The sequence below is a fragment of the Xyrauchen texanus genome, chromosome 20 (assembly GCF_025860055.1).
Source record: "Xyrauchen texanus isolate HMW12.3.18 chromosome 20, RBS_HiC_50CHRs, whole genome shotgun sequence".
Lineage (NCBI taxonomy): Eukaryota > Metazoa > Chordata > Actinopteri > Cypriniformes > Catostomidae > Xyrauchen > Xyrauchen texanus.
In genome coordinates this window covers 40,447,497-40,462,501 of record NC_068295.1, presented here as the reverse complement: position 1 = coordinate 40,462,501, position 15,005 = coordinate 40,447,497, and the positions used below count along the sequence as shown (strand labels likewise).

At 37.2% G+C, this 15,005-nt stretch overlaps 1 protein-coding gene across 1 annotated transcript; it reads right to left on the bottom strand.

Annotated features, from left to right (window-relative positions):
- Nucleotides 1-346: 346 nt before the first annotated feature.
- LOC127660272 (p53 apoptosis effector related to PMP-22-like) lies at nt 347-12,856 on the bottom strand. Its single transcript, XM_052150399.1, has 3 exons — nt 12,509-12,856; nt 7,481-7,621; nt 347-1,505 (listed from the first exon to the last, which is right to left on the bottom strand). Exons 1-3 carry the CDS (start codon nt 12,711-12,713, stop codon nt 1,291-1,293), a joined length of 561 nt encoding a protein of 186 aa, XP_052006359.1. The 5' UTR covers nt 12,714-12,856; the 3' UTR covers nt 347-1,290.
- Between the last annotated feature and the right edge of the window lie 2,149 nt (nt 12,857-15,005).

Here is a 15,005-nt window from a genome sequence, read left to right as displayed (position 1 = left end):
TGGGAAATGTAGTCCGGGAGGAACAGATGACAGGGGAGAAACTCAAGGCAAACAACACTGAATCATGACACGAGGAAAAGTGAAAATCACAGTTTTTTGAAAGTCAAATCATGCCAAGAAGCATGTTATTGCTAGTTAAGTTGTAACGATTTGTGAACATGTTTGACGAACTTTGGTTTGGTATAATGCCTTGTGGAATGGAACATAACTTTACAAGTTTAATTTTAATTAGAAAAATATAAAATGCAGAATAATAAAAATAAAACCATAACCAGATATAACAGGTGTCCTGCACCTTCAATGCTTGGGCTCTAATTAAAGAAAGAAGAAACTGGTATCTTAATAGTAAAAATCCCTTTTTATTGAAGATTGGTTTACAACAGTGAAAACATTTAGTCAGAATGTAGAGAAACCCTACAGCGTTGCATAGTTTACAAATCTAGCAGAGTATACTTTTATAAAAAAATCTCCTTGTGGCAGTATTTTTCTTTTCCACACAAGCATCGAGAGAATCACACACTTATCAAGGCACAAATGTGTCAAGATATTTTTTAAGCTTAAAATAAATCAGAAAGTTTTTTTATCACCTATTTTGCTGAAAATAACTAAGCTTAAAAACCTATTCATTCATTCACACTGACCTTGGCCAGTCACACACAAACCATGAATTATCTGCTGACAGTAAGAGCACTTTGGAGATATTCAAGTGTGCAAAATATTATACATGACTGCTATGATGATAAACAAAACAGGGGCTGCATGGAATGACACATTTATGTAAAACTGCATAAACATTTCAAAAAGTGTTTCTTAACGCTGATATTTAAACATGTTGAAGAGATACACAAATAAAATAAATTGCATTGCAGTGTTCGTGTTACAGTTACAGAGTAATTCCATTAGTATGCACTGAGTAATACAACCAAACTACATGTTCAGTGGTGCTTGGAAATGCATTTTGATAGGGTTACTACTATTATAATTCATTACATTTGCATGGACACTGTAATAAAAAATATATACAGGAAAAAATACTTCATGGGGATTCTCATGCCAAAATACAAAAGCCCAGTCTGTTTGTGAATCATCAAAAATTAAAAAGCTAAAATAAAAGCAAAAGGTGTTTGCATTAGTCCCGAGAGTAACGAACAAGGGCATCACCACAGCCCTCATCAAAGTCAGTAAGCTTCTACACACTGTTTTGGTTAAAATGACAATGCTTTTGGAGATTTTGCACAATGTGGTGAGGTGAGCATTGACATTAAGGTTTGGGTAGCAAAACACAGTCCTTTAGCGCTCAGAGTCGTAGAGGTATTTGATCTTTTCCTTGTCGGCGAGCTCATCCTCATGATGGGGAAGACAGCAGAAGATGATACCACACCCCAGCATCAGGATGGTGGCGCCCCAACCAAAGCCGTACGCCCAGGTGTAGTTATAATATCCTTCATAGATGATCTCGTTGAACTTGAATGGGTAGATGATCAGAGCGATTACCTGGATGATTACTGTAATGAAAGATACAGGCATGCAGTCAGAACACAAAACTACAGAGAACAAGATTAATCTGCTCTGTAATATTTTATAAAATAAACAAATATAAATGGCATTAAACATATTTCAAGGGAAAGTTCACCCGAAAATCTAAATGCTCATTATTTACTCAACCTCATGCCATCCCAGATATGTTTGACTTTCTTTCTTCTGCAGAAAACAAACGAAGATTTTTAGAAGGATTTTTCAGCTGTGTAGGTCCATACAATGCAAGTGAATGGTGACCAGACTTTTGATGCTCCAAAAAGGAGCTAAAGTCAGCATAAAAGTAATCCATGAGTAAATTAAGAGAGAACTTTCATTTTTGGGTGAACTATCCCTTTAATTGATCTCATTTATTATAAACATTATTAACAGAATATATCTAGAATCAAATATATCTTCAAATAGATTCCAATTCACAAGCTCTCGATTCGATTCTGATTAAATTCAGATTCTTTGGGTATATTTCAGCTCTAATGTCTATTTTGCTTACATATGAAGGAAATTCTCTGCTAATGCTGTTAATTATACAGGGGACCTTCTAACTTGGTACATAATGAAAATATTAATTTTATAAATCAGTTTGGTCACATTATAGCTATCTTGTCTTTGCACACACATTACACAGAACGAGTCAAACCAAACTTTTACTCTTAATGCCTACACGAATCAAACTCGTCTCCACTGATGTTTTGAGTTTGATCACACAAAGAAAGGTCTTGATGTGTGCGCACTCCTGCGACAGGCCGAGATGACTGCGACAGTTTTCAAAACTGCTTGATATCTAGACATCTTGTCGTCATGTATGCGCACTGTCCCAAAAAGCAAAAGACAGACAATGAGCTACATCCAATGAAATACAGAAAGAACGCAAGAGGAGGACAAGGTATTAGGAAGCGGAAGACAAAAACGAATTTAAATATAATAATATGAAACTTCTTAAATTATTTTCAGCTGTTTTTCTTAAATGTTTCCTTTCGCAAATAGCAAAATGGGCACGTGCCGTTCTTTCGTGTTTGTTGAAAGAGTAGAGCAAGATTTGGATAGCAGGAGACAAACAATAATTAGAAAATAAAATAACAAATTATCCACCTGGTGTCTTTATTATTTTTAGCAGTTTTTTTCCCTTTGCAAATGGTGACAATGAATCACGAAAACAGGCAAGAGCCACTCTTCCATTTTTTTACATGTATTAAGAATAAACTGCGTGAGTTTCTGAATGAATTTCGTTATCTTCATTTTAAGGTGCATTTTTGGCGATCCATTTGAATTGGGACGACACTAAAGGCAGCTGAAACGGATGGTTATTTGCCAGTTCCACGCAGACTTCAGTAAATCGCAGACGTAATGACTGATGTTTGTCCTCGAAATCCGAACACAAGTGTTCAAAAGAGACGACAAGGTGTAAAGGTGATGTCTCGCTTTTATATTTGTGACTAGATCACCCAAAACTCATCTTAATACCAGGTGTGCACATGGACGAATGGTCACGTTGTTGATACACTACAGTCCTGAAGTGTTCGCATCAGCATGACAGAAAACGGACTGTGACTCGCAGGACGCTGACTGCAAGTCGTGTAGTGTACGCTTGGCTTAACACGCAGTAAAAGGATCCCGCCACTGGGGGTTGCGTCAGGAAGGGCATCTGGCAAGAAATCTGAACAGTTGCGAATCACAGAGATTTTAGGGGTTTAGCATGAAATTTTGATGCATTGTAGTGGAGTAAAATATTGATCTTGGGATTGTAAAAATTGATATCAGGATTGCTCAACTGAAGATCGCATTAAGTCGGAAAATGTATATTTTTACCCAGCCCTAACAAACACAATAATATCAACCTATGAACTCAATATTCTTAATGAAACAATTCATAAACATTTTTACATCACTAAAGCTGTTTATACATAAAAGGCTTTACATTATAAATGCTGTAACTGCTTTGATATTGTATCCTTCAACAGACATTTGTTGTGCTAGAACCACACTTGACATACAAGCACTAATGAGATCACTTGCACACATGCAGGGCTCCACAAAGTCATTATTCCCTGTGAGATTGAAGGGCGTAACGCAGAGTGCTGCAGGTACATGTGAGTGAGGACGAGCCCTGTTTGGGTATGTGGGGAACTTTCATTGTCTGATGCTTCCAGCAAACAACACTGTAATCATCTAATTCAAGGGAAATTAACTATTGTTTAAACAGGCATAGTTCACAGAAGCTCTTGGCCATGTTTTTATTGTAACAACACTTCTATTAACAACTTAAAATTAGTCTAGGTTACAGTAGTACATACTGTACTTCATAATGAAACCTAAGGGTGTGGATTTAAGGAGTGGAACAATATGTCTGATATTATGAAAGCAAAAAAAAAATAAATGTTTTTCACTTCCAGTCAACAGAAAGTGCTATTTTAAATGCCGAGGGATAATTCACGCAAATATGAATGTTAAGCCAAAATGTACTATGTCATATGTTAGCAGGTTTCGAACAACATGAGGGTGAGTAAATGATGTCAGGTAAATTTTTGGGTGTACTATCGTTAAGACGTGACATCCCAAAAGATCAGATAGGAGAGGCTATTGGCACTTTTCCACTGCACGTTACGGTTTGACTCGCCTCAACTCTACTCGCTTTACTTTTCAGAGCTTGCATTTCCACCGCTGTAGTGTCCCCTCAACGTGGGTGGGATTATAGGCTGATCATCATAGTTACGCAGCCTCTACTGCCGTGACATCATCTTAAAGGGGTCATGACATGAGAAACCAAATTTGCCTTGATCTTTTGGTATATAAGAGGTCTTTGTATCATTAACACGTCCTGCAAGTTTAATATTTTAAGACGTCCTCCCCATTCTAAACGAATCATTTATTTAATCAAGCTCAAAATACAGCTCGTTCTGGATTCATGGTTAGAAGTGACGTGTCGGTTAGAAGTGACGTAACAGCGTTTGCATATGACCGCCTCCAGCACAAGATAACTACGCTTTAAGCCCAAGACAACTACGCTCATTTCAGTATCGCCGTCGCCTCACAAGTGTTCAGTCGATGGACAGCGAGCTCTGACAGAGACTACTTGTGCACAGGAAAATTACGATGCCACACAGATGTGCTGTTCCTGGCTGTGGTCAAACAAAACCTCTGAATAAGCTGCCGAAAGATCCAGACGTCAGGGAAAAATGGATGCAGTTTATTTTTTGCGGACGTTCCAGTCACGGCAGTGTTAACTTAAGCGTTTGTTCTGTACATTTTAAGGATGACTGTTTTGAGAACAAATCTCAATATGATGCTGGCTTTGCCAGAAAACTGTTGCTCAAAGATAAGTCCGTGCCGACTATTCTGGGAACAACGACGACGCAAACTGTAAGTAATCTATTTTAAACTTTAAACTACTTTTTAAAGCGCAATTTCATTCATTATGAATAATCACAGTGTTTTTACTTAGTTTACTTGCATATTGTTCTGGCTGGGAGCGTCAATAATTGATACATAGGGACTGACGTTAGCCAATCATAACAGTGGGCGTTAACACTGAAGTCTTAAATGGAAAACGCCCCCAAAACAGACTGTTTGAATCAGAGGATGAGAAACAGGGTGGGAAAAGGTCATAAATCACTAGATTTTAAAAGTTTTTCTTAAAAAAAAATATATTAATACTATAATTGCACCTAAGGGAACATAATAATACAATAAAAAAACCCATGTCATGACCCCTTTAAACACAACACTAACTGACCAAAACAATAACACAACCACTAGCTGTTAGCTACTAGCTCATTGTACTGCATAAAGCAGTTGTTGCATGGTGATTTTACACAAGTGTATCAGTTAAATTGGCCTGTTTGTTTTAGAAGCACACTTCCAGTAGCTGGTCAACTAAATAAAGTGAAGCTTTCAAGCAGAGTATAGAGTTAACGTAACAAATTACCATCCTCCATCATGGCTGAGTCCAGGGCACTCTCCCTCCCATTGCTCGCCAGTTTAGATAGCGTAAATTTGGTCGAACCACTTCCACTTTCCCTTGATGGTTCTGTAGTTACATTTATTTATTTATTTTAAGTTTTCCCTACACTGTTGGTAGGTCTGATGGTAGCCGTGGGCAGCCAACAGCTGAGACACTTACTGGGAGACTTTTTAGTTTTGCTCATCGCTAATGAGTAGACTGTCTGACCTCGTTTATTGACCACGGCGTGGTTTTGCGCACAGCCATTCCTTTTTTCACAATTCGAAAGTCACGTGAACAAATTATACTGCTATCACTCTTACTAACTTTAATGTGAAATCCAAACGTCCAACGTCACATTTAGTATCGGCTCAGCTCGCTTGGAACCTCGACACAGGTGGTATTAAAAAAAGTATCAGGTACTATCCACAATGGAAAACCCAAAAAAGGCGAGCAGAGTCAAGTTGAGTCAAGTTGTACTGTGCAGTGGAAAACCCCCCTTATGATACATTCTGGTGAGGAATGAGCCTCACAAATTTCACAACTGAATACTAGTGAAGTGGATGGGGGAGGGGTGAAAGCTGTGCTCTGGAATCATGCAGTCATGGCAACACCACAACAAAGTGTTATCCAGGACACTTTTTATAACAAACTATAACATTATAACAATTCTTTTGGGATTTCATGCTATTAAGATATGCCGATTTACTTGAACATTTCTCAATTACACCATTAATTTGCATATGCAAATGTATGTAAATTTCAATTAAGTAATAACCTACACTTCTAAATGTTTAAACATGAAGAAAATATGTATTGGGGGCAGATTGCTGACATATGGTGGGAAAAAAGAACAATTACAAGACTAGAAAATGATGTCATAACAATAATAACCAGTAGATTGCTGCAGATACTGTGTGGTCTGATTGCTTGTTGTAACTCATGCACTAATTTTACATTTGGATTATATTAATCGCAAACTATGCATCTGGATTTATATATTTAGAAATGTATCAAACTTTTATTTGTGATATTAAAAAAAGAAATAGTTTTGAAGTTTCAGTTTATGCAATAATACTTCATTGTTTACAGTCAACATTTTTTCAGCGTATTATAATCCGACAAGCTCGACGCTGCTTGGCCACCATAAATATCTAAACACTGCATTACATTGTTTGAGACACACCCCACTCTGTATTTTTACATTACTCATGTTTTTCCATCTCTCTCACATTAAAATAACGTAATAAAGCAGTCTGGCCATTAATACCCACACAAATATATAAACTACCAGTTGGCACATTTCTACCATTGCACAATATATACTGTCATACTGCCCCAGCCTATGCCAGTGTATTATTGGGAAGACCCTCAAGTCATCAAAGTGATGGGAATGTTCTTCCAGTGTATTGTATTCAATGGAATTTCCTTACAAAGAGTTGAGTTCAAATTTACAGCAGTTTCAGCAGTGACCTGCAGTGTAAAATACTAGAATGATCTAAAATCTAAAACTGATTTAAACTAAATGTTTCTTATTCTTCTTCAATAACTAAACACACTAAACAAATGTAATAGACACTGAAAATGTGCTTCATGTGGTAACATCTAAATGAAATGGTTTTATTGAAGTAAAGAATATTATTTAACATGCCTGACTACATTACAGGAAAATGTATTTTTTTTAAATGTACATTACAATATAGGGAAGAAATAGCTCCTAAAGTTAACGATTGCAGGTTAACACCTCAAGCAGTTTTTATGACCTCATATTAAATAAGAACCTACAGGAAATATTTGTAATTGCAAAAACAATTTGTCACACTGCATGACCATTATATGGACATTATATGTTATTTGTATAAAATAGTCTTGTTCCACAAACACACACACACACACACACACACACACACACAATGCAGATCTTTGCACAGGTGCACATTTGGATATTGAGTTCTTGCCAATTTCACACCTTTATTTCCAACCACCAAAGTAAACAAATGCTCTTACCAGCCAGAATAAGGAGGCTTCCAATTACAGGCAGCAGAGAAATATTGAGACTACAACAGAGAGCGACGAATGAGATGAAGAAGGCGACGATGACGATGATGAGGCCGATGATCATCAGAGCAGCCACAGCCTGAGCCCATGCTGAAGAAGAACCAAGAGAAACACTTTTCAATGACAAATCACTTATTTAATTAAATGTGAATAACCAAAATAAAATATTATAAAACTGTAAAAAAAAAATATAGAGAGAGAGAGAGAGAGAGAGAGAGAGAGAGAGAGAGAGAGAGACCCTCTGTGGGTTGGCAGCTTAAACCAAGGGTGTAGGTTTGGTAAGGACTATCCACCAATTTTTGTAATGCAGAAATAAGCTTGCAGATGCATTTCTGGCTGGTTTTGGTATTATTGGCTGCAATGTAAATTACTAGGAGTAGAATAATACCAGAATTTAATGTGGGAAATACATCAGAATAATATGGTTATGTAGGATCATTTTCCAAGAAAAGCATTCACAGTAAAAAAAGGTGGATCGTTCAGTTGTTGTTGGGTGTTGTATTGAAAATATGATTAAAAAAATGTGCTTCTTACATTACCAAGAGCGTGACAATGCATTATTATTTTATAAAAGTGCAAGCTAAGCTCTCTCCTGGTTGTGTTACGTTTGTGGTAGGCTAGCCATGACAAAAAGAGCTAAGGACTGTTCGTTTCAGCTCCTGATCTCTTTCATTAATAGTTATTAATAATGTGTGATGAAACAATGGCAAAATGTGATTAACAGTACATCTACAGTATATGTTAAAATAACAATTATTGATCATAATATGATAGCATATATTACCAGCCTGCAATATAAATTTGCATAATATTTTATTTTTGTATCGCTGAAACAGCAGGAGATGGCTTATACCGGAAGCGGTCCACATTCAAAGTTTATAATGTTGGTGCCCCAGTTACACTGAAAAATAAGGTGGATAACGATGCCAGGCTAACAATGTGTTCTGAAGTTTAAATTGGTCTGCTCTTCCCAAAATTCATACTACTGCCCCCAGTAGACTAAGCTGAAGGTGTTGAGGTGAAATGTCACGAAATGTCCCTAAACCTAACCATCACTGTGAAAACATTTCATTTTAAAGAAAAAATGCCACCTCCGAATCATGCTCATCAATTTTTATTTGAACGCGATTACTTCCTGGTTCCCATGTAACCGAACGAATGTGATTTTTTCCTGGTAACACATGTCTCAAAGATTGTGCAATACGCCTTAGGGAAAGATACAGGTGAAACTCGAAAAATTAGAATATCGTGCAAAAGTTCATTAATTTCAGTAATTCAACTTAAAAGGTGAAACTAATATATTATATACACTCATTACAAGCAAAATAAGATATTTCAAGCCTTTATTTGATATAATTTTTATGATTATGGCTTACAGCTTATGAAAACCCCAAATTCAGAATCTCAGAAAATTAGAATATTACATGAAATCAATAAAAAAAGGATTTTAAATACAGAAATGTCGGCCCTCTGAAAAGTATAATCATGCATATGTACTCAGTACTTGGTTTGGGCCCCTTTTGCATTAATTACTGCCTCAATGCGGCGTGGCATGGATGCTATCAGCCTGTGGCACTGCTGAGGTGTTATGGAAGACCAAGATGCTTCAATAGCGGCCTTCAGCTCTTCTGCATTGTTTGGTCTCATGTCTCTCATCTTTCTCTTGGCAATGCCCCATAGATTCTCTATGGGGTTCAGGTCAAGCGAGTTTGCTGGCCAATCAAGCACAGTAATACCATGGTCATTGAACCAGGTTTTGGTACTTTTGGCAGTGTGGGCAGGTGCCAAGTCCTGCTGGAAAATGAAGTCGGCATCTCCATAAAGCTTGTCTGCTGAAAGAAGCATGAAGTGCTCTAAAATGTCCCGGTAGACGGCTGCGTTGACTCTGGACTTAATAAAGCACAGTGGACCAACACCAGCCGATGACATTGCTCCCCAAACCAACACAGACTGTGGAATCTTCACACTGGACTTCAAGCATCTTGGATTGTGTGCCTCTCCATTCTTCCTCCAGACTCTGGGACCTTGGTTTCCAAATGAGATGCAAAATTTGCTCTCATCAGAAGAGAGGACTTTGGACCACTGAGCAACAGACCAGTTCTTTTTTCTTTAGCCCAGGTAAGACGTTTGACATTTGAAGCCCATGTCCAGGACCCGTCTGTGTGTGGTGGCTATTGATGCAGTAACTCCAGCCTCAGTCCACTCCTTGTGAAGCTCCCCACACATTTGAATGGCCTTTTCCTGACAATCCTCTCCAGGCTACGGTCATCCCTGCTGCTTGTGCACCTTTTTCTTCCACACTTTTCCCTTCCACTTAACTTTCTATTAATGTGCTTTGATACAGCACTTTGAGAACATCCAACTTCTTTTGCAATTACCTTTTGAGGCTTTCCCTCCTTGTGGAGGGTGTCAATGATGGTTTTCTGCACAACTGTCAGGTCAGCAGTCTTCCCCATGATTGTGAATTCAACTGAACCAGACTGAGAGACCATTTAAAGGCTCAGGAACCCTTTGCAGGTGTTTAGCTGATTAGTGTGAGACACTTTGAGCCTACAATACTGAACCTTTTCACAATATTCAAATTTTCTGAGATTCTGAATTTGGGGTTTTCATAAGCTGTAAGCCATAATCATCAAAATTATATCAAATAAAGGCTTGAAATATCTTACTTTGCTTGTAATGAGTCTATATAATATATTAGTTTCACCTTTTAAGTTGAATTACTGAAATTAATGAACTTTTGCACGATATTCTAATTTTTCGAGTTTCACCTGTAAATACATTTGAATTGACGCCACATCGTCTGATGGGGGATGGCGTTTGTCAGTAATTCAGCAGAATGTTGTCGATTTCAGGGTACATGAACATTCGTAAACAGCTTGCCGATTTCCTGTGTAATCATATTAAAAAATGCGAGTTCATGAGTTTAGTTGTTTTTGTTAAGAAAGTGTTTATATAAGTATGTAGTCTGTCCACTACCTTTTGTACACTGAATAAAAATGTCCAAACAATACAAAGAGGATGATTTTATATTTAAAAATCTAGATTCTTTTGAGGTGTGCACAACGTCTGCAGTGGTTTGTGCCAAACAAACATAAACAAAGCACGAGTAAAGCCTGGTTTATACTTGACACAGCCGCTGTAAGTATAAAAAGGCTTTATGCACTGTAGTGTGCTAGACAATAACTCATTAACTAACTATCCTTACATTGAATTCAGTCACAAGTGTGTTTGCCAGAAATATTGGTTGGGATAATTCAGTAGTCTCTTAACTCTAATCCTTACCATCATCCATACCCAATTCTACACCCATTAAGACCATCTAGCCAAACAGCTAAAAACTGATTGATGGAAGAAATAGGAAAAAGATAAAAAAAATATATATATATATATATATATATATATATATAGATTATAATTATATGATTGATGTCATCAGCAACCTTAACATGATGAACTTCAAAACGAAACAAAAATGAATACAACAGGAACATTTCAATGATATTGCTGGTTACACATTAACAGATCAACAGCAATGATTATCTCGTTTCTCTCAGTGATGAATCAGTTTCACTAAGAATTTGAGAATTTGTAGATACAATGTTTGGCTTCCTAAACTTCACAGGAATGTGTTTTTGCTCCAAGTTGCCGGAATACAGTTACACCCTGCGCCTGAGGTGGAGGCAGGCGGGCGGGGGAGAGTAAGGGTGTGGTTGGGTATGACAAAAAGATCTGATAAATACAAGTAGTAATTTTTGGTCTGACTCCAGATCACATGGCTCAGGCAGTGATCTGTGGCAGGAAAGGCTACGAAATAAAACAGCTTTCAATCGACACTGTGGTCCCAAAACGGAGGTTTTCTTGTACTAATCCATGCTATTTCCTCATTAAAAATACTTTCTGTAAAAGTGTTCAGTCTATTCTGTAAACAACTGCTACATTTTACTTTATAGTATTGAACAGAACTCCACGGATAGGTCTGAGTTTTTAAATGCAACATGTTCTACTGACAAAGTTTTGAAAATAACAAAACTATCAATTGAGAAACGGTTTCCCGTTGATTACAAATAAAACAAAATGCCGGTTTAGGCCTAGCGCTTAACCTCTTTGTAAAGCTGTCAACAGTCTCAATCTACCTTGACATTAACAGATTGATTGACTAGTTCAACTGGTTATGTGCGACTCTATTTGCAAACTTTGTCAAACTCTTTTATTTTTCCCCTTTTCTCAAATATTCCCCAAACCCTAAACCAATGTAATTACATAATCCATCAATGTGATTACTACTTGCTTACAAGTGAACAATTTCAAAGTCAAATCTGAGTATTTTAATAAAAAAAAATTGTACATTTGAAAAATAATTTACTTTTCTGAAACACATAGGGTTGTTTTCTGAGGGTACAATATATGGATGTGTGAGTCATACAATATTAACAGACAAAACTGCACTTGAATCCCACAGTCTGAAGTCAAATTGTCAGCATATAGGCTCATTTAATATGATTGAATCATTAAAAACAAAAGTCTGATTATACTGATTTAAATAGTCTAATGAGAGGTTTCATTACAATGAATGATTATTCGTGTTTAATACATGGTAACAAGACAATAAGCCTTAGTTATAACATAGATATTAAACATCGGTGTAATTTAAGTGCATAAGCATCTGACCCCATGACCTCGTCAGAAAACGACACCTCAGTGCCATAATATAAGCCTATTACGTTTAAAAGTAGTTGTTCAAACTTTAATGTCCTTTCCACTTCAACTCTCGTCTCGAAGGAAAAGCAAAGGAAAATATATTCTCGGAATATCCAGAACTATGATAACAAACACAAGACAATCTTCCGGTGGAAATATTCCAATAATTATTATTTAAAAAAATTTGGCTCGTACAACAATCTACCGTTTAGCATTAATCCTAAATACTAAAAGTATTCGTTAGACTTCCTCTAAGTATTACGATGAAATACTTACAGAACTCCATGAGGGATCTGCATTCCCAATTATCGTTGCGGCCTCGACACTGTTGCCACATGCTGGCGTAGTGGGATTTGGCGTCCTGGTCTTCAACCCATCCAGACTGCGCTGCGATGGCAATAATGTCAAAAATCACCGCGAACAGCAGAAGCAGAGGAAGGATCCACCTGCATCTTGGATAAGAGATTCCACAACGAAACATTTTCGCCAATAACGCAGATTTGTGTGTCTTAACCGATGTGTACAGCCGCTGTGTTGGGTGTTTTGGTGCCAAGTGTGTTTCTAAACACTCCTGGAGCTCCACCACGCAGACAGTGAAATCTGACCTGACCTGGAGGAACCCAACCTGTTTAAAAGCTCTGAGGGTTGGGCCATCAATGAGAACGAATATGACACACTCTTAATCATAATACACTGTAAAAAAATATATCACTTTTACAGTATTTTCCGTAATAGTTAAATCGTTTTGTATTCACCCTCATGCTTTATTTGTGTCTGAAGTAGGCATGGGTGGATCGATCCTAAAGTATTGATACTTCCGATACTGAAATCGTATAAACAATATATCGATCCTCGCACAAAAATATCGATTCTATTTGTTTTTTAACTAGGGATATTATTATTTGGTTACCGTGAACATAATCATAAGCTTCAAAATGAAATAAAAAGGTTTAGGAGCGTAACTGATAGCACTGGCAAGACAGACAGTCTGACTTTTAAGCTGCTCCACCAATAAGAGCGTTCATTTCAGATGCGATTGGACATTTGCTAACAATCATATTTTCTGTTTCAGTAAGGGGCGGGACATTTCCAGCGTCTGATCCCTGGAGTAAACATAATTTGCTCTATAAATGTATTTCGTTTATACGTTTAGCAGGGAAATAAATTTATAGTGCAAATATACTTTGTGATCAGTTATTCCAAACTTTTGTCCGCCAGTGTGTCGGCCACACACACACACACACACACACACACACACACACACACACTCACTGGCGGATAATGTCCAGATTTTACTCTTATGGAAAGAAATTGGTGCTTTTATTCACCAAAGTGGCATTCAACTGATCACAATTTAAAGTCAGGACATTAATAACGTGAAAAATTACTGAAAAATATTCAGAACTTCTTAAACTACTTCATAGAGTTCTCATTTTAAAAAAAAAACACATGCAGCAATGACAGCTTTGCAGATCCTTGACATTCTAGCTGTCAGTTTGTCCAGATACTCAGGTGACATTTCACCCCATACTTCCTGTAACACTTGCCATAGATGTGACTGTCTTGTCGGGCACTTCTCACCCACCTTACAGTCTAGCTGATCTCACAAAAGCTCTTTCTTCTTCTTTTTCTTCCTCGTTTTTTAATGGCAGATCGCAACAAAACTGGTGCATTACTGCCACCCTCTGTGATCATGAACCAGAGACTCTAACCACTACCTCCCCTCCAGTGGCGGAGCCAGGAATTTTTCATAGGGGTGGCCGGGCAGGGGCCAGCATTTACTCTGGGGTGGCACAAAAAACATAATTTTGCAAACAAACATGGCACTCATCCAACCTTAAAATAATTTTTAAAGTATTGTAGGTGCCCAAAATCACAATGATGTATAATGTACAATAGCTAGCCTACAATGACATTTTTATTAAAGTTCACCAAATAACTGTGTGTCATAATTTTACTCACCCTCAAGTTATTTAATCAAATAAAACTTAGGAAATTCACTTTGAAAACAGAATACATATTTCCCAATGCTGAAAAAAAAAAAAACAGTTTAAACAGGACCAGAAAATCATGTTCAAGATCACTTTATTTATTTATTTTTTATTTAGCACAATTACAACAGCCAAAAGGCTGACCAAACCTATTTAACAAATAGCAATCAATATCTATAATAAAAAGATTATGTACATGTCAATTATGTAAGTGCAAACTATGAAAACTCAGCAAACTTACAAGCTGTTTCCAAATTACATGACACTAGTACAAACAACCTACATTAGTTGGATTCTCACGGTTATTGTGGTTTAAAGCAAAGAAATTCACAAATTCATCAAGGTTCAGAGACTTGGCTCTTGTGGACTCCACACTTAAGACACCTAGATTGCTCAGTCTATCATGCATGGTTGAGCGCAGGTAACTCTTTACCAGTTTGAGAGTAGAGAAGCTGCGTTCACATGCAGCTGTACTCACAGGAATGGCAACTGCAATTTTGCACAATCTAAAGAGCTCGTGGAATACCTCTTTAAATGGCTCAATGAGCACAGTCAAATCTACAACACTAGTGGGCTTCTGTATGCCAGCTTGCACTTTCCTCTCCAGAATTCTTTTCATTTGGTGAAGTTCATGTCTTAGGTCATCTATGTTGCATGAGTAGATAGAGGCAAATGGAAAAAGTTCTTTCTCATGGCAAAATGTTGCACTAGTTGGGTTCAGAGCTTGGATTCCCATCATAATTTCACAGTTTGGTTTTGAGAATCGTCTGTTTAACTCACTC